At 40.2% G+C, this 20742-nt stretch overlaps 1 protein-coding gene across 19 annotated transcripts in view; it reads left to right on the top strand.

Annotated features, from left to right (window-relative positions):
• TANC2 (tetratricopeptide repeat, ankyrin repeat and coiled-coil containing 2) overlaps window positions 1–20742 on the top strand; it is a 438885-nt gene that overhangs the window by 376783 nt on the left and 41360 nt on the right. For all 19 annotated transcript variants that reach the window (XR_007911352.2, XM_051825098.2, XM_051825097.2 and 16 more), the window contains one exon: window positions 13925–14033. Coding sequence is in view for 18 of the 19 variants with exons in the window: in XM_051825098.2 (XP_051681058.1) it covers window positions 13925–14033 (109 nt within the window). In the remaining variant the exon portion in view is untranslated. The remainder of the gene's footprint in view (window positions 1–13924; window positions 14034–20742) is intronic.

The raw sequence follows: 20742 nt of genomic DNA, 5'->3' as shown, positions 1-20742 counted from the left end.
TAGGGTTAGGGTTAGGGTTAGGGTGCGCCGGCTGCAACGGCCATTGGGGGGGTGAACCAATGGAAAAGGAAGACCTTTCTCTCTGTCTCTCTCTCTCTCACTGTCCACTCTGCCTGTCCAAAAAAAAAAAAAAAAAAAGAGAGAGAGAGAGAGACAGTCTAAGGGAAAAGGAGGACCTCCTTCCCTAAATGGAAATTAACTATTCCAGTGGCCTGTATAACTTTGCTTTTTGTAGAATGGATCTGAAATTATCACAAAATGATGAATTACACGCTGTGGTGATTTTACTTGGTTTGTTTGATTTTATTTATTTATTTATTTATTTATTTTATCCAAGCATTAGCCTCCAGTAGTATGACATTTAACCCTACCCTCGCTGTAAAACAAACTCAGGTCACTGCTCCTGATAGCTATTGTAGCTTCCTGTAATAAACTCTTTAAGTTGGGGGATTGGTTCTGCTTTCTAAAAGCATTAGGAGAAAATTCAGGGAAATGATGAGGCATGGGAAGAAAAAAGGATGGCTCCTGGGACTTAATCAGCCCTTAGGAAGAATGGCAGCATTAAAGCAAAAGAAAGGTATACCAGTATCTTTTACTGAAACAACTATTATTAGTTGACGTTAACTCACTGGAAACCTAGCTTTTTAATCACTTTTCAGGGTCTGTATTTCTTTCACTTCTAATACTTTTTTGTCTACAACTAAGTGGAAATCAGTCTTCTAATGTCAAGGTTTAGATGTATGATTTCCAGGAAGAGATGTCATTTATCTGAAATATTGGATATTTAATTTTCCAATGAATATTTGTTCCATATTTTTTTTTAATTTTTTGACAGGCAGAGTGGACAGTGAGAGAGAGAGACAGAGAGAAAGGTCTTTCTTTGCCGTTGGTTCACCCTCCAATGGCCGCCGCGGCCGGCGTGCTGTGGCCGGCGCACCGTGCTGATCCGATGGCAGGAGCCAGGAGCCAGGTGCTTTTCCTGGTCTCCCATGGAGTGCAGGGCCCAAGCACCTGGGCCATCCTCCACTACACTCCCTGGCCACAGCAGAGAGCTGGCCTGGAAGAGGGGCAACCGGGACAGACTCCGGCGCCCCAACCAGGACTAGAACCCGGTGTGCCGGCGCTGCTAGGCGGAGGATTAGCCTAGTGAGCCGCGGCGCCGGCCCTGTTCCATATTTTTTAATCTGGCTTCTGACCTTCTGTTCACATCAAGAAGTTTAAGACTCACATCCATAGTTTCTGCCTAGTGACCCAAAGTCATGGTTTTGTGATGTTATACAAGGGAGAAATTACATGAAATCTGAAGTGTATTTTGGAATATGTCCAGTTTGCCAATGGATGAATGTTTTTCAACATTACAAATTTGTTTTCTCCCAGCAGAAATCATGGAATCTACACCTATTAGTGAAATGGGCAAACTATCCCCATCTTTAAAACAGCCAAATAAGCAGAAGATGTGCTGAAACAACACTTTTCTTTTTCCTTTGCTAATCCAAACTGAAACTTGGAGGAAGCTATAAAGCAGCATTCTTCCCAGGGGCAGCGTGTGATGCAGCAGGTTAAGCTACTGCTTATTACTCTGCATAATACTGTGGCATCTCATATCAGAGTGCTGATTCAAGGTCCAGCTTCTCTGCTTCCTATCCAGCTTCCTGCTAATGTGCCTGGAAAGGCAGCAGATGATGACCCAAGTGCTTGGGCCCCTGCCAGCCATGTGGAGAACAGCATGGAGTTACTGGCTGCAGGCTTCAATCTGGCCCAGGCCTGACTGTTGTAGCTATTTGGGGAATGAACCAGTAAATGGGAGATCGCTCTCTCTCTCTCTCTCTCTCTCTCTCTCTCTTTCTCTCTTTCTCACTGTGTGCATGTGTGTGTGTCTCCCTCTCTCTATGTTGCTCTCTCTTTCAAATAAATAAATAATCTTTGGAGAAAAAAAAAATTCTTCTCCACGCCCAGCTTAAACTAAAAGCTACTTGTTACTGTCATAAAAACTCATGAGAAATTTGCTGTCAGTACATATACAGAGAAATAGTTCTGCTTATAAGATGGAGAGAGTGTCATTTTATGACTTGGCAAGCATTAATGCTTAGCATTTATTCATTCAGGAAACATTTAAGCAGGAGAGCCAATTAATAAAGACACAAAAGAGACTTGCATTCTTCTGTGGTGTTTGATTTTGCCACAAAAGGCAATACTTTATATGCCTAAATATACATAATAGCCTTTTTTAAAGTAGGCATATTAAGTATAACAAATATAGTTCAAGTAAGTTCATCTAAAATGCTCAAAATGGAGAAGTAAGGCAAATGATTAGGGAAAGTTTGGGTATGGAAAGGACCATAGAAAGCTGTGCCTAATTTGTTCTCCAGTTGGTGAGTTTCTGAAGCAACACTGACTGAATCAAAGGTAAGAATCCCACAGGTGTTCCTAGGTTGTCAAACCAAGACTAAAGGCAGAGCAGTCAGAAGGAGTTATTGTCAGCTTACTGGGGACCTGTCAGCACATCTGTTTGTGAATAGAGTTCACTTAGCCGTCTCTAGAGACTTTTAAAAACAGAGCTCCCCATGTAGTTAAAATCAACACTAACACCTTTCTATCCTCTTAACCATAAGAACCCATGGCTGTGAGATGTAGATTTACCACAGCCATCAGCAAATCCACTTGGTTCTCCACCCAAATTTTACTTATAAGTATCTGTCTATTATTTCCATCTCTGCTGACTACACTTTGGGCTGTCATGTGGGTTACTTTAGCCCCCGATGGGTCTCTCCTGTTGCCCTCCTCTAATCCATTCTCCACTGGCAGCCAGAATGATATTTTAAAAACAAACTCTGCCTTGTAACCTCCTCCTGTAAATACTTAAATGTCTTTTTTTCTTGTGAATAGAATAAAATCAAAAACAGATTCTTCAAAACATATATTTACAGAGATAGTTTTACATACTTCTCTAAATTGAGGTCATTTGTTCTCCCTTTTATTCATAATTTTTTGCCAGTTCCTAGAACTTGGTCTTTCCCACCTCTGGGCCTTAGTGTTTAACAATGCCTGCCATCTGGAACTCAGTGCCTGGCTCACCATGTAGCAAGAGCACTGTTTCTTTCTTAAGATCACAGTTTAAACACTACCTCCCTAGGGAGACTTTTCCTTGTCACCTCGTCTAAGTAAGCACCTCCTCATTTTTACTTTGATCATAGCGACCTATTTACTTTCTAACAGTTGTCACAATTTATTATTTATTTATTTATTGTCCACTTTTCCTCCAGAGTTCAATGAGGACAAGAACCTGCCTTACCTTCTTCACCTTTGTCTTCCTAGTGATTCCTAGTAGATCATAGTCAATTTTTAAGGATGAATGAACAAAAGAGTGATAAGTGATACTGCTTTTAAGCTTACAACTTAAAATATTTGAGAAAATCTTATAATTCAATATGTAGTATCTATTATTCATTCTCTTTTCTCCTACCATGCCTCAGCAGTAAGTACAGAAATGCATGGCATCAAGCATTTGATGAACTTTATTAAGTAATATATTCAAGGCTCTGTGTTAAGCACTACAGGGGAGACAAATGTAAGATGGATCTGTCTACCAGAGTTTGCAGGTTAGTGGTTTTAACAGAGGTATTTTTATATGGCCATAATTCAATCCAGAGTACTGTGCTAGAGGTATGAACAAAGAGCTGAGACACATGGAAGAGAAAAAGAGAAGTGATAAATCTCATGCCTACTGTTGGTGTTTCAGACTACAACAGTTCAATGGAGTCTTAGCTCTTCTGCCTCATGAAACCAGGCCTACTGCCTAAAGACTTCATTGTCAGGACAGAGAAGAGATGTCTATTTTCCTAGGGCTAATGATGCATTGTAGAACAGAAAAGCTGTAAGAATTACATGAAACAAAATAGGAAAAGTGGCAGAGTTTCATCCCCATTCTGTGTTTACAAAGAAATAAGACTACTCCACCCATTTCTACAAAGGTAGGAATCCTGGCACACTTATAGTATTCTACTACTTTTAATTTACTTTCATTAGGCTTTTATATTTCCACTTTGAACATGAAACAGTAGCCAAAGGTGACCAGAAACATATTTTGAACTTAGTTTCCAAGAGAAAATTGTGAAAAGAAAATGCCAAAATAGTTACTGACCGATAGGCTAAAGATGGAAGAAAGAATTTTTGCAAAGATGTGCAGGTATCATTTACTAAGAATGGATTGCAATAAACACACTGTAAGCCACAAACTTCACTTTAGACAGAATTTTTAAGGTGGAGGTGAAAAGACTGGGATTGCCATTCTGTTCTTGTTATTTGAATCACAGTCATAGATTGGCAACAGAAATACCTGCAAATTCAAGGCCAGCTTGGGTAGCAAATTGAAAAATGAATCTGGAAGTCTTCATGCTCTCTTCCTTGTGCCCATCTGCTTAGCTTTATTCATTAGTGAAACATTTCTTGAACTGTTCTTCTATGGGAAGGACTGTGCTAACCACTTGAGGAAATTAGGTTAATAAGATACCCCCAACACTAAAACCATTACCCTCTAAAGGAAAGTCAGATTCATAGCAACCAACAATAGTGCTCTAATGCAAAGTACCATAGGAAACCAGACAAAAAGGAAATACTTTACAGAAGAAGTGATATCTGGGATCAGCCTTGAAGGGTGCAGAAAAAGTATGTCAGAAAGAGAATAATGGGAGGTGTCACTAAGGGGAAAGGCTCCGATGTCATGTTTAAGACTTTACAGTTTATTCTGTAGATAACAGGGAGCCTCTATATTTTTTGAGGAAGTGTAAACAGTGTTCAGGTAATTCTGATGGTGTGAAAGATAGCTCTGAAAAGTAGTGGATAGAAGACTTGAAGAAAAAAGACTGTAGTTGGAATACGGTCTATGAAGTTTATAGCAATAGTATGGGTGGAAAATGCTAAAACCCATAACATGAGAATAGAGAAGAGGATATATCAGGGAGTAACATTTTGGAGATACTCAAAAGTAGTTGATCTTATTTTGTGTATGGAAATTAAGGTAGGAGGTATCAAAGATGTTTTCCTAGTTTATCTTGAATGATGGAAAATAGTGATGTTACTATCCAACATAGAACTTTATGAATGGTGAAGAGGTTCTAGCCTGAGAAAAAGCAGGAGGGATAATCATTTTATGAGGAGAAAATGAGTCCTATTTTGGACATTTTCATAATGAATTGCCTGCAAGAAAAGATACATAGAATATATTTAAGAATTTGAGAGAAATATCAGAGTATGAGGCTATAGATTTGTGAGTCATTAGCAAATAACTGATAGAAGAAGCCGTAGCATTAAACAAGATCACCCAAGAATATAAGCAGAACATTTAGAAGCATAGAAAAAATAATTATATTCAAGTGCCAGAGTAAGATGACATGCCAATTAATTTTAAATGACAATTATGGTTAGAATGAGAAACAAGAGAAAGTGAGGCCATGGAAATCAAAGGAGAAGGTAGTTTCAAAGAAAAAAGGCTCACCAATATCTTGTTCTGTGAAAAGAAAACATTAAGAGGTCGACTGTGGCTTTTGCCAGAATCCTTTGAGTAGAATGGTAGGCGACAGAAGCCAGAATTTGTGTAAGTCAAAAACTAAATGTGAAATGAAAAAGTGAAGACCACTGATAGACTATAATCACATATGCTTCCCATAATTTTATCACTGAAGTAAGGGAAAGACTTGACCATGTTTGTAGACATTAGGGAATGGGCAAATAACATGAGTAAGAGATTGAAGATAGAAGGTAAAGGTAACAGATGAAGAGGTCTAGAAACCCAGCTGTCAGAAGGACAATATAAAGCCACTTTCTGCAGTCCTGGGAATATGCCCAAAGGAAATGAAGCCAGCTTATGAAAGTGTTATTTAACCCCATGTTTTTAGCTGCTCAATTCACAACAGCTAAGATACAGAATCAACCCAGATGTCCATCAGCAGACGACTAGATAAAGAAAATGTGGTATATATACATGATAGAACACTGCTCAGCCAAAAAAGGAATGAAATCCTGTCTTTTTAAAAAAGATTTTTTTTTTTTAATTGGAGAGGCAGAGTTAACGAAGGGAGCCAGAGAGAGAGAAAGAGGTCTTCCATCCTCTGGTTCACTCCCCAAATGGCCGCAGGGTGGGCCGATCCGAAGCCAGGAGCTTCCTCCAGGTCTCCCACGTGGGTGCAGGGGCCCAAGCACTTGTGTCATCTTCTTTCCCAGGCCATTAACAGAGAGCTGGATCAGAAGAGGAGCAGCCAGGACACAAACCAGTGCCCATATGGGATGCCATTGCCACAGGCAGAGGCTTAACTTACTAAACCACGGCGTAGGCCCCTGTCATTTGCAACAAAATGGATGCAGTTGGAGACTATTACACTTAGTGAAATAAACCAGACCCCAAAAGACAGATATCACATTTTCTCTGATTTGTGGTAGCTAATGTGTAGAATATAAAAAAATTTTTGAAACTTAACATGTATGAAGGAAATTGACATCTTGGGACTTGATTGTTGTCTGTTGCTGTTGTCTATATGCCTGTTGAACAGTGGTCTTTCTACTTTTAATTTTTTAATCTCTATTCAGTGGTGCACTAAGCCTATGATTGTAAATTAAAAATATGTTAACATAAAAGTTTAAAAAAGGGAGGAGGGAGGAAAGGAAGAAAGTATCACTATAGTCTTGGACTTACATCTATTAACTATTTGTAATATGTTCTCTTTATAGTAGTGAAAACAATTTTAAAGAAAAAGGGGAGGGGGTGACACTGTGGCGTAGTAGGTTAGGCTTCCACCTGTGACACCAGCATCCCATATAGGTGCCAATTTGTGTCCAGGCTGCTCCTCTTCTGATCCAGCTCCCTGCTAATGGGCTGGGAAAGCAGTGGAAGATGGTCCAAGTGCTTTAGTCCCTGCACCCATGTGGGAGACCTGGATGGGGTTCCTGGCTCCTGTCTTCAGATCAGCCCAGTTCCAGCTGTTGCAGCCATTTGGGGAGTGAACCAGCAGATGGAAGATCTTTCTCTCTGTAACTTCCTCTCAGATAACTGAATAAAACTTTAAAAGAGAGAGAGAAAGAAAGAGGGAGGGAAGGAAGGAAAGAAAGAAAGAGGAAAAAGAAAGAAAGAGGAAGGAAGGAAAAGAAGGAAGGGAGGGAGGGAGGAGAAAAACGAGGAGACTGTGTTGACTATGTTGTGGTGCAACACATTAAGACACCGTCTGCAATACCAGCATCCCATAAGGGTGCCAGTTCGTGTCCTGGCCACTTCACTTCCAATCCAGCTCCCTATTAATGGGCCTGGGAAAGCAGCAGAAGTTGGCCCAAGTTCTTGGCCCCCTGCACCCACATGGGAGACCCAGATGAAGCGCCTGGCCCCTGGCTTTGGCCTGGCCCTGTGTTGGCCATTGCACCTATCTGGTAAGTGAACCAGCAGCCGGAGGATCTCTCTTTCTGTCTCTTCCTCTCTGTCTGTAACTCTTTCAAGATAAGTAAGTAAATCCTTAAGTCAGTCCAGCAATAAAACTGTTGCCCCCAGATCAGCTGCAGACAAGAGTAGAGCTTTCAGTGGAAATTTTCAATAAGTAGGATCTACATACTGAAGAATTTCTTTGAAGAATTTTAACAGGAAATGAAATATGGCATTCTCAGTATCATCCTGAAGACAAAGCACAAAGAAATGGCCAACAAGAAGTGATTCAGTCAAGCCCCAGGCAGACCAGTTTAGAGCAAAGGTCATGGCAACAGTTTTTTGGGATGCTCAGGGCTCCAGTTCCAATTCCAGCTTCCTGCTAACTGACTTGATTCCTTGTTTGTTTGTTCCTTGTTTGATGACTTTCTGCAGTGTCAAAGAACAATAACATCTGCTTTTTAGAAGAGTGTTTTGAGAGAGTTGGTAAAAGCTTTAGAAGAAAAGCACCTGGGAAAGCTCCAGAGAGTCCGTCTCCGCCACCACAGTGCCCTGGCTCATTCTTCCCATCATCAAGGGCATTTTGGCAAGAGTTCAGTGGGAAATCACCTGACCTCTACCTTAGAGTCCTGATTTGACTCCTCCTCTCTTCTTTTTGTTTCTAATCTTAAAAACTCTTTAGAGGGCACCCATTTTTTTTTTTCAGTTAATATACAGAAGACTGTATTGACATGTTAAATTATCAAGAGAGTTCTTTAGGGATGAACTAAATGGCTGGTATCATTGCTTACAAAAATATCTTGACCTTGGTGTCCTTTATATTGAAAATAAAATTTATTTATTTATATTTGAAAAGCAAATAGAGATCTTTTGTCAACTGGTTCACTCTCCAAATGCTCACAACAGCCAGCACTGAGAGGCTGAACGAGGAGACAGAAACTCAATCCACGTCTCCCATGTAGATGGCAAGGGCCCAAGTGCCTGAGCCATCATTTCCCACTTCCCAAGGTTTACATTAGCAGGAAGTTTCATGGAAGCTGAGGTGGCACACCAACCCAAGCATCCCAAAGAGAGGGTGCAGGGATCCCAAGCAGTATCTTAATTGCTGTGCTGAACACTACCTCAGAATTGCTACTGTTTAATTTTTATTTGCATCTTTTAATCCCATTTTCCATGAGTTTTTTAAATTCCTTCATACTTTCCTCCTGAAAATTTTGATCTATGTTTTCTGTTTGAGCACAGTCTTCCTCCTTATATTTAGTCATTTATGGCTAGTGGTCATTCCTTTAGCATAGCACTATGGTAGTTACTACAGAGAACAGAAAAACAATCCATAATTCATTTAATATATCTCCTTTAATTTTTTTAAGATTTATTTTATTTATTTGAAAGACAGAGTTACAGAGAAAGGTAGAGACAGAGAGAGGTCTTCCATCGGCTGGTTCACTCCCCAACTGGCCACTACGGCCAGAGCTGTGCTGATCCGAAGCCAGGAGCTTCTTCCAGGTCTCCCACATGGGTGCAGGGGACCAAGCACTTGGGCCATCTTCTACTGCTTTCCCAGGCCATAGCACAGAGCTGGACTGGAAGAGGAGCAGCCGGGACTAGAATCGGCCCCCATATGGGATGCGGGCACTTCAGGCCAGGGCGTTAACCCGCTGCATCACAGTGCCGGCCCCTGTCTCCCTTAATTTTTACCACAGTCCTGAAAGATAGTTCTTACAATCCCTGTCCTATAGGGTAAATAGCTTGCCTAGATTATAAAGCTTGTAAGTGGTAGAACTTGGATTTGAACATAGGTCTATTTGACGTTAAGAGATGAAGAGGTGGTTCTGTAAATTCAGGGAAATTTGCAGGGTAACTGAATCAAAGTGATCTCATGTAAACTTTGGAAATATTTCTTCTGTCCTCACCACTGAGCTTGCCATGGTCTTTATGACCACATTTGAACATCTGAATGGATACTGTAGTTGATTTTATTACCATCGTGTTTAATTAAAGAAGGAAAACATAGTTGTGTTTTGTCATGCCTAAGACCATGTCACATTCACTAGGGCTCATTCTAGTTTATTTCTTAGCTGCTCTCTCTCAAAGTGCCACTCAAAAAATGTCAAAATTCATGGTTGCTGGTTTCAGTTATGCTAAAAATTCTGGAGTTCGTACCATACAAGTACATATGTTATTCTTTACATTGGTGGATTTTCTACACACATGTGCTCAGAAACAAAAACCAAGTTGCTAATTTGTAAGTGTGGTACTAGAACTAGGTTTCCACAGAACAAAGTTTCAGAAGAACTTGGGTTCTCATCCAAGCTCTGTTTCTTCCTAGCCTTGTGAGCAGCAATCTTTCCCTCAGTCTTGCTGAATTTCAGTTAATCCTCCACCTAATATTAGGCGTAATGTTTACTACTCTACCTACAGGAATGTGTTTTGTGAAAGTCTAAAAATTATTTTTAAGTATTTTGAAAACCATGAGAGTATAGGATTGTGAGATATTATTCATTCATTCATTCGGTAAATATTTACTCCTGTTACAGAGAAGTACAGATGTGAAAAAGCATGACTTCTACCCTCAGCAGAGTCCACTTGGAAGACTGAAATGTGAACAGTGTGTTCTTGCAGTGGGTGCTATAATAGAGCTTTGTGCCAGTTACAACAGGAACAAAAGAAGGAACTCTTTTAAGTGTATGGCTATGCTGGGGAGAAATCAGGGAGGACTTCATAGAGGACGTGGTGTGCACTGAGACTTGAAGAGTGAGACCTACTCATAGTTTTCCTGCTGAACTAAACAGGAAAGAGAATTCCAGGTAGAGGGAGAGCATGTTTGAAATCCCAGAAATGGTTTACTGTCTCTGGAATTAAAATTGCAAGATGAGGTGGTAAAGGCACACAAGATAAATTATGGAGAGTCTTCGAATAACATGCTAAGGAGCTTAAATTATGTACCAGAGAAAATATAAACCCAAGGACTTTGCTCAGAATTTTGAGCAGGTTTCTGCAACATGGATTATTAGGATAGGTCAGTGCACAGGTAATAGAAAATAGAATGAAAAGAAAGATTTTTTTAAATTCTCCAGGCAAGAAAGCATAAAGAGAGGAGATAAACAACTATCAGGTTTTATGTCTGAGTGACTGAAAATATTTATAAAAATAAAGAAGACTAGGGACCAGTGCAGTGGCATAGCGGGTAAAGCCCCCGCCTGCAGTGCCGACATCCCATATGGGTGCTGGCTGGCGTCTTGGCTGTTCCACTTCCAGAGCTCCTTCTCTGCCTGGGAAAGCAGCAGAAGATGGCCCATGTCCTTGGGTCCCTGCACCCATGTGGGAGACCCAGAAGAAGCTCCAGACTCCTAGCTTCAGATCGGCCCAGCCCTTGCTGTTGCAGCCATTTGTGGAGTAAACCATCTGATGGAAGACATCTCTCTCTCTCTCTCTCTCTCTCTCTCTCTCTCTTTCTGCTTCTCTGTAACTCTTGCCTTTCCAATAAAAAGAAAAAAGAAAGAAATCTTAGGGAGATTTGTTTGAAGGGGAGCTCCAACTTCACAAGTTTCATTTGACATTCACGGAGGTGGAAACATCCTGCAAGCAGTTAGAGAAGTGAAACTGAATTTCAGTGCCTGCAGTGTCACTGTGGGAGTCATGCAAGTTGAGGTGAAAGTTAAAGCCAGGAGACTCGATGAGAGCTGCCTGAGAAAGAAAGTAAATGAGCGATAGGGCATAGAAGTTACATCACTGAAGGAAATAGGAAAAGTACCAGGGTAGTGTCACAGATGTTAGGGAGTTGCAAGAAGGGTGATAGTCACCAGGGTCTGATGCTGGAGAGGAAAATAAGAGAAACAAACAAAAAGGTCAAAAGCTAAGAGCTAACCTTTTTATTTGCCATTGAAGAGGCTATTGGTAAACTTAGAGAATCATCACAGTGGAAGTCAGAAAGAATAAGAGTCAGGACTGAACAGATGAAAAAAGATTCCCAATATAAATAAGTATAGCATAATACATTCAGTCTGTAGGTTAATCAGTGGCACCATGTTGTATCAGAAGAGTAAGGTAGGTAAACTGCTATTACCCTTGGTATCCTAAGCAGCACAAGCTTTGATCCAATGAACTGATGAGAATGCTTCTTTCATGATAGTGTAACATGGTGGGTTCACAAAGAACAAGCATCAATGCCTTTATCTTATCTTCAACCAGTGGCTTACTGTTTCTCCTTGGTGCCTGATCAGCAGCAACCACAGAAGCAGGCACTGTCTTCAGCTGGATGAAATGCAGAGATTACCAGGATTTCTTAGTTATGGCATTAAAATGAAGATACCAGGGCAAAGGCAACTCTATGTCAAGCTGAAAATGCACTTCCTTGTACAGCAGGCACAAGCTTTTACCTTAATCCTACTCATGGATTTTTGTTAATTGACCAACACAGAGGAAGGGAACATCCAGCCTACTGGCCGTAAGAGCCCTGTAAAATCATTTGGTCTGGCCCTGCCAAGGCAACTGCCTGTGGGACTCAACATTCAATAAATCTACAGCAGGCTAATTGTTCAGTTGATAATTTTGTATGGCCTGCGGATGAGGTTATAAATATCCAAATGGCCCTTGGCATAAAAGAAGTTTCCCACCTCTGGTAAAAGAAAGGTAGTATGTCAGACGCATATACTCAGGAGTTCTAGTCACTGCTACACAGCCCTGGATGAAGCATGTAAAGTGATAATTCCTACACCAAGGAGGCTACGGTAGTTTAACTGTTATTCATGATACAGTTTTAAGACTTGAGAACTGAGCCCTTTATAAATGTTTCCCATACTCTGCCAAAACAGCCTCACAACTGAATTGAGCTTTCATTGGATAAATAAAAGTTCAGTAGTGATTTCCAGGTTATTGTGAGTCCAAAACAAGCTGGTGATTCTGTGCAGACTATACTTGTCTAAGACAGTCTCCCAATTAAATAACTTCCTTTTCATTAGATTCATCTTATCCAAATAAACTAAGTAATTTAGAAATTCTGTGAGGCCAAAGATTACAACTTCTTTTTAGAAACTTACTAAAATGCAATCTGAGATTATTCCTATGTAAGATGGGAGCTATCCCATTCCCAAGCTTAAAAAAAAAGAAAAAAGAAAAAATGATTGTGTCTCAGATATCTGTGTGAGGTAACTGTAAATTAAACCTAAGCAGCCTATGTTCGATATGAGAGAAAGTTATCTATCTTGGGCTTCCTTCCAGGGAAACATCACCAGCAAAAATTCACTTTCTACCTTTTCGGTGGTCTGATTAATTCATCAAATTTGAAACTGAGTTGATAGTTTAATTTTCCTATTCTGTTGCACTCTAAGTAAAAGGAATAGAAGTTACCAGTGGCTTAAAACCTTTTCTGACCACCAACCTGGCAGGCTATAGAAAGACAGGTCTAGGTATCCACAGTCTTAAAGGCTATGGAAAATGTGGTGATCCAAAGGTAATCCAGTGTCCTTTCTTTAATGTCCAAGTTTTTTCTGCTAAAAATTTTTATTGAGCATTTTATGTGCAGTAGGTTTTGTTAGGATCTATGGAAAATGTAAAGTAATTCAGCTCAAATGGACTAAATAAAAAAATATGTTATTTCATGTAGAGAGATGTCCAAAATTAGGGCAAATGCTATACAGTGAGGACTCGAGTTCTATATTTCTGCAGTTCTTTCCACCTAGGCCCCCTAGGCTTAGTCCTCAGACCAGCTGACCACATAATATAAGCAGAGACAGTTCTGGACATTATGGGCAGATAAGACAATACCTACAGGCAGAAAAAACAAGTTTTCTCTTTCATAAACAGATAGGAGACTTGTTAGCAAGGAGAGATAAGGGAATGAATGCCATCAGGAAACTCAATCTAGCGTGATAAATACTGGACTAGAGGTGTATGTGACTTCTACTGATGGCATCAGAAAGGAAGTATGCCACTCTTCCCAGCTGGAGGGAAAGGATAGAGTCTTGGCAGTCATAATCAGAGAAGATTTAACTTTAAGAAGAGATTATTAATCTAATTTAGAACATGCTGAGTTTGAGGTACTATGAAGTCTCAAAGAAATCCAGTAGACATTTGGAAGTAGATCTTGGGCTGAGAAGTCTGGTTAGAGAAAAGCATGTGGCATATAGATGGTGATGACTCTGAGGATGGCTGAGCTTAAACCAGAGAAAAGCAGAATGGGTCCAAGAAAGAGATCCCTGAAGAACACTGACATTTAAGCATGAGTAAAATAAGAGTTGCTTTCAGAAACAGAAAATAAAATGAAAATCTGTGTGGGGGATGGGTGTAAGCCAACTAGACAGGACATTTTTGCATATTCCTACATATGGTTTGGGTAAAGGACTGATAAAATATGGGAATTTTTCAATACTCACTATTTGCCCAGGAGCCGGTACCCTTCCCCAAGAAGTTGGACGAGTGAGACAATTTTGCTGGAAATATGCCTGGACCTGAGCAGTCCCCCACCCAAAGCAGAATTAAGGTTTTAAAATTTCTAAAATGAGTCTCTTCTCTCTCTTGCAGGAGTGGTCACACATTGCTTGCCTTTTGGTTTTCCCGTCAAGAGGGAAAACTAAACCGACAACAAACCATTGAACTGGGACATCACATCCTGAAAGCACATATTTTCAAGGTAAGTAAAGAAGTTAGAGTCTTTTTTCCTTCCACCTCCAACAAACTTTACCTTTATATTGTATATGAAAATCCTAATATTTCAGTATAGTCTGCCTTTTGAAAATATTTCGCTGCAAAGTTGATCTATCTTCTAAAATGCATGGCCTGTTCTTCCCAAAGAAGTATGTTGGCCATCTCACAATTTAACAAATTGGTAGGCTCCCAGGAAATGTATGTGTAATATCATTTAAGTAAGAAGCATAAACACATAATGTATATGTGCTCCACATATGACCCATTAGCTCCTGAAGGCCACCATATTGTTAACATCAACTGCAGGTTTTTACAGTTTCTTAAAAAAAAAAATCACTGAAAGCATTTACTCTTTTCATTTTCTTATAATTGTTTTAGTGAAGATTTTAATATTCCTGGTGCCATGATTTTCAAAACTGTTTATCTGGAACTAACATTAACCTTCCTTGAAGCTGCTTCTCCAGATCTCTTCAAATTGTAATCCCAATGGTTTTAAAATTTTTAACTTCCCTTTCTCAACCTTCAAAAGACTGAAATGGTGGACCCAGAGGAGGCCATGTAATTAATCTGTGCATTTATTGTTCATTTATTCAGTGCTCTCTGAGACATCATATTAGATAGTAGGGATACAAACAAAAATCATACAATCCCTAATCTTAATGAATTTAGTCCAGATAGTAGGTTTGGATTAACACACAAAAGCAGAATAAGTAAGTATTTTTCTGACTTTTCTAGCCCATAGCTTACAATGGTGTCTTTTAGTTCCAGTCCCTATAATCGCTTCAAGAGTTTTTTTCCCTGATTCAGAATTGGGATATAGAAATATCTTAAAAGTTCTCTGGGTCAGACTTCCCCATGGGATGCTGTTAAAGCAATTCGGGCTGGGGGTGTGGAGCAGCAGGTTAAGCCGCTGTCTGTGATACCAGCATCCCATATCAGAGCACTCTTTTGAGTCCCAGCTGCTTTGCCTCTGATCCAGCTCCTTGCTAATGTGCCTGGGAAAGCAGCAGAAGGTGGCCCAAGTACTTGGGCCCCTGCCACTCATGTGGCACAGCCCTGGCGAATGTAATCATCTGGGGATTGAACCATTGGATGGAAGATCTCTCTGAGTTTCCCTCTCTCTCTGTCACTCTATCTTTCAAATAATTAAAATAAAACTTGTTAAAAATAAAAAATAATAAAGCAGTTATCTTCAAAGAGAATGATGGCATCAGGAGCACCTCCAAGAGCCTAGCAAAGTCTTCCCAAAATAGCCAGAGAAGCCTGTTCATCAGATAGACAGAAGTGAAATCCACAGTGACAAGTCCCTTATTTAAATCATGGCTGTCTTGTATGACAGATCATTTTACCAAAAATGACCTTACCCAATTACCTGTTGGAGCAGAGTGGAAACAAACTAATAAGCAACGTATCTCATTCTGATTTCAAGCAGATTGAGAAGTATCTACCACTTCCATGAAGTCTAAGATCCATATCTTTCAGTTAGCTTTAAAAAGATAGCTTAAGTATTAATCTTTAAATATCACCATCTGCATAGGATCAGATGCAAAGATGAAGGTGATACCTGCCTTTGCTGTCCCATTAAATAAACACCATGTGAAATAAATGCCACATAAGCATCATTTGACCAGCTGCCTTTATCCAGTTTGTGGAGACCTGCATTTAGACTGTACACTCCTATCATTTAGCACAGTTTTATCTTAGGTTGATGCAGACAGCACCGTTGCCTGAGACGAGACTGGCTCCGTGTGTGATTAAGGCCATAAGTACTCTGGCACACAACATAGGCTGGTGACATGACTGCAGGCTGAAGAATGAAGACCTGGACTATGGTTTTCCTGTTGCAGGAGTTTATTGAGTCCTTTAAATGCAGCCTGTTGATAGCATTAACTACTTCCAGACTGCTGAGTTCTCAGTCCTCACCAGCTAAAGGTCGTGAAGAGACAGACTTTAGGGTTGTGAGCAGTTCCGCTTAGAACTTTTAATTGTAGTGACATATAGTCCAATTTATACTTATTTCCAATTAATTTAAAAATTCCTTTATTTATCTTTATTCATGGAAAATCGAATCATTTTTAACATATGAACATATGAGAAGTTGAGAGTCTATAATTCTGGATATTTGGAGAGTTTTCACTTTTGTTTTCTACAAATTTATTGACATATTTCTTATACACTATAAAATTCACTTACTTTAAGCATATACATGTCAATGATCTTGAGTATATTTATGATTTTTTTAAAGATTTATTTATTTATTTGAAAGTCAGAGTTACACAGAGAGAGGAGAGGCAGAGAGAGAGAGAGGTCTTCCATCTGCTGGTTCACTCCCCAGTTGGCCACAATGGCCGGAGCTACACCGATCCGAAGCCAGGAACCAGGAGTTTCTTCGAGGTTTCCCACACGGGTGCAGGGGCCCAAGCACTTGGGCCATCTTCTACTGCTTTCCCAGGCCATAGCACAGAGCTGGACTGGAAGAGGAGCAGCCGGGACTAGAATCGGCCCCCATATGGGATGCCGGCACTTCAGGCCAGGGTGTTAACCTGCTACATCACAGTGCCGGCCCCAAGTATATTTATGATTGTGCAACTGTCATCACTACTGGAACATATCTGTCAACCTAGAAATTAAACCTCAGGCCCATTTTAAGTCACTTCTCACTCTCTTTTCTTTTAAGGTTTATTTACTTATTTGAGAGGCAGAGCAACAGAGAGACAGAGGAAGAGACAGAGGGGGTTTTCCATCTGCTGTTTCATTCCCCCAAATGACCACAATCTCCTGGGTTGTGCCAGGCTGAAGCCAGGAGCCTAGAATTCCACCTGGGTCTCCCATGTTGTTAGTATGCACCCAAGCACTTGGGCCGTCTTCTGCTGCTTTCTCAGGTGCATTAGCAGGGAGCTGGATCAGAAGTGGAACAATCAGCCAGGACTCATATATAGTGTCAGCATCGCAAGCAGCCATCTATGTGCCACAATGCCAACCCCTCACTCTATTTTCTATCTCTATAGATTTTACTTTTCTGGACATTTCACATACATAGAATCATATACTATGTGGTCTTCTATACGTGGCTTCTTTAACTTACCATGTTTTCAGGGTTTATTAATATTGCAGCATAACCTATACTTTAATTCCTTTATTGCCAAATAATTTTTTATTTTGTGAATATGCCACGTTTTGTTTATTTATAGTTGGACACTTTGGTTTTTTTACACTTTATAATATTGTGAATAATACTGCTATGCACATTAGCATACACATTTTTCCTTTTTAATTTTTTAAATGCAGTTACTTTAAAGTGAGCAACTCAGTTTAATTTAGTACATTCATAATGTTAGGGTAAGGTTTGTGTAATGGGCATATCTTTTTTTTTTCTTCTTTTTGACAGGCAGAGTGGATAGTGGGAGAGAGAGACAGAGAGAAAGGTCTTCCTTTGCCGTTGGTTCACCCTCCAATGGCCGCCGCGGCCGGTGTGCTGCAGCCAGCACATCACGCTGATCCGAAGCCAGGAGCCAGGTGCTTTTCCTGGTCTCCCATGGGGTGCAGGGCCCAAAGACTTGGGCCATCCTCCACTGCACTCCCAGGCCACAGCAGAGAGCTGGCCTGGAAGAGGGGCAACCGGGACAGAATCCGGCGCCCCGACCGGGACTAGAACCCGGTGTGCCGGCGCCGCAAGGCGGAGGATTAGCCTAGTGAGCCACGGCGCTGGCCGGGCATACCTCTTAAATTTTTCTTGAGCATATATACCTAGAAGTAAAATTGCTACATCATAAAAATATCTGCATGTTTAACATTTTGAGGACTTGCCAGTCTGTTTTCCAGAGTGGCTGCAGCATTTTGCAATGTATGAAGGCTCCATTCTTCACACCTTTGCCACTGGTTAGACACTGTCTTTTTCATTTTAGCCGTTTTGGTGGATGTGAAGTGATATCTATTGTGGTTTTTGTTTACACTTCCCTGATGACCCATGTTGTTAATATTACAATTCTTTCATAATCCTCCAGTTGCTATTTAGATTTTTGGTTTTAAATCTAGGAAGAACTTGAGTTACGGTGTTTTGATTAAAATACCAGAAGTATTTTGATCTAGTTTATAATGCAGGGTGTTTTCATTCGGTTGAATCTAGAAGGGTTGAGTCACTAGAAGGGTTTTGGAGTATTCTTGTAATTAGCTCTCTAAGTAGTGCTCTGGACGGTGTTCCTTTGGTTACCCGAACCTATAGCACTTCTTCCCAGAACAGAACTATAGGCCAGAGGAAAATTTTTTAAGTAGAACATCAATAAAAAGTATGGATTCAAATGCAAACTCTGCTGTTTTAACTTAGCTAGGCCCAGTTTTCTCATCTATAAATTAGTAACAATAACTGCAAGATTCTTATAAAGATCATAAATATTGTATCTGTAGATAAAAGTACATTATAAAATGCAAAGTACTACATATATATATAACACAAGGTTCTTTGATCATAATTAGTAGTGATGACCTTTTTCCTGAAAATAAGATTTAATAACAAGCATGAATTCCATGTGGTAACGTCACCCTCTCACTTTAGACTTTCGTGGTATCCTCCGTAGCAGTGGTTGACAAACTTTATGTAAGGGGTCATAAAATCTTGCAGCCGGATAGCTGTGTTGTCGTAGTGTACATGCAGCTGGAGACAATACAGAAATGCATGGGTGTCACTGTATTCCAATAAAATTTGATTTACAAAAACAGGTGGAAGGCCAGATATGGCCTCAGGCCATAGTTTGTCAACCTTTTTCTAAGGTGAAGGCACTATTTATCAGTATCCTTGTGCTGTGAACAAACAGGGCCATGTGGACTGGTCAGATAAGAACAGTGGTAATTGATTTACAAGTGAGTCACTGATATGTCTGTAAATAACTTACTTTAGTGAAATTCAATAGAGAAGCTCAAAAGTTAGTTTTTGCCATAATCTTCTTGATAATATGACTTTAAGCAAGTTATTTTATCTTACTGTTTCTGCTAACCTTTAAAATGGAGGAAATAGCATTTGTCTCATGATGGTTGTGAGGATTTATTCATTATTTTTTTAAATAATTCTTTTTTAAAAAAGATTTATTTATATATATATATATTTATTTATTTGAGAGTCAGTGTTAGAGAGGGAGAGACACAGAGAGAAAGGTCTTCCATCTGCTGGTTGACTCCCTAAATGGCCACAACAGCTGGAGCTGAGCCAAATCAGAGCCAGGAGCCTCCTCTGGGTCTCCCATGCAGGTACAGGAGCCCGAGGAGCTGGGCCATCCTCTGCTGCTTTCCCAGGCCATTAACAGAGAGCTGATAAGAAGTGCAGCAGCCAGAATCCAAAAGGGTTCCCGCAGGGATGCCACTAAGGCACAGCTCTGGCCCCAGTCTAATTTATTATTCTGTATGAAATGCTTAGAAGAGGGGCTGAGATGCCTCAGGGCTGCATATATGTTAACTACATATAGGACAGAGATTATCTCTGGGGAGAGCGGAGGTTGGGATAAGGAACAGACATGAAGCGAGCTTCTACTCTAATTGTTAGATTTCATTTCTTTAAAGAAAAAGAGAGCTGTTTTTTAAAATAAGATATGCTGTTTAAAATAAAAGAGAAGCTGCTTTTTTATTAAAATTGAAATAATCTAAATATTCAACAATAGAATACGAATTAAGGATATATGAGTCAGCCACATGCTGAAATGCTATACTGTTAAATGTGTCCATTGAGTTCTCTAAGCATTACTCCCAGAAATTATGGTTATTATAATTTTTTAATTTTAGAATTTTCATTGTCACTTTTTCATGGTTTCTAGTTTTTTCTATCAAAATTCTCAATCTTGTCTTGGTTTCTTGAACACAGTAAACATAGTTATTTCAAAGTCTATGTCTCAAGATATGGAGCCTTGAGAGTTGATTTCTGCTATGTTGTTTGTTTGTTTTTAAGACTTGCTTGTTTGAAAGAGTGACAGGGAAGAAAGGAAGGAGAGAGAGAGAGATCTTCCACCTGCTGGTTTGGTTCCCAAAATGCTCTCAACAGTCAGAGCTGGGCCAAGCCAAAGCCAGGAGCCAGGAACTCCATCCAGGACTCCCACATGAGCATCGGAAACCCAAGTACTTGGGCCACCATGCTCTGCCTTCCAAGCACATTAACTTGAAACTGAATAGGAAGTGCAGAGTAGCCAATATGGGATACAGACGGCGTAAGCAGCTACTTAACCCACTTTGCAACAACTCCCACCCCTCTTCTACTATTTGTCCCAGTTTTCATTGATATCTCATTTCTCGTGTGCCAAAATATATTTTATTTTGTTCTGGTCTTTGCATTTGTGAGTAATTTAAAGCTAGGATTATATTATCTTACCTTGGATAGAATTCGTTTACTTAGTAGTTGATGATCACCTCATTCCATTTTCAAGGACTGAGGACATTTAAATTCTGTTGCAGTACATGTGAGAGCCTGCCTATTTCTACTTCACCTTTGTTCCTGGGATCAGGTCCTTTGAAGGAGGTAGGGTCCCATACCACAGTGAGCAAGTTCACCAGGGAACACCTCCTCCCTTGATGAGCCGGGTCCTATGCTCTAATTCCTGTCTCCCTGGATGTCAGAGGTACTTGTAGGTAACTCTGCTTTGACAAACACACACAGGAAAAAGCAGCTCCAGGTGGATCTCCTGGGCTCCAGTCTATCCAGACCTCCCTCAGTAATT

Source organism: Oryctolagus cuniculus, chromosome 17 (assembly GCF_964237555.1).
Source record: "Oryctolagus cuniculus chromosome 17, mOryCun1.1, whole genome shotgun sequence".
NCBI classification, from domain to species: domain Eukaryota; kingdom Metazoa; phylum Chordata; class Mammalia; order Lagomorpha; family Leporidae; genus Oryctolagus; species Oryctolagus cuniculus.
The sequence above is the reverse complement of the archived record's forward strand: the minus strand, read 5'-3'. Positions and strand labels throughout refer to the sequence as shown.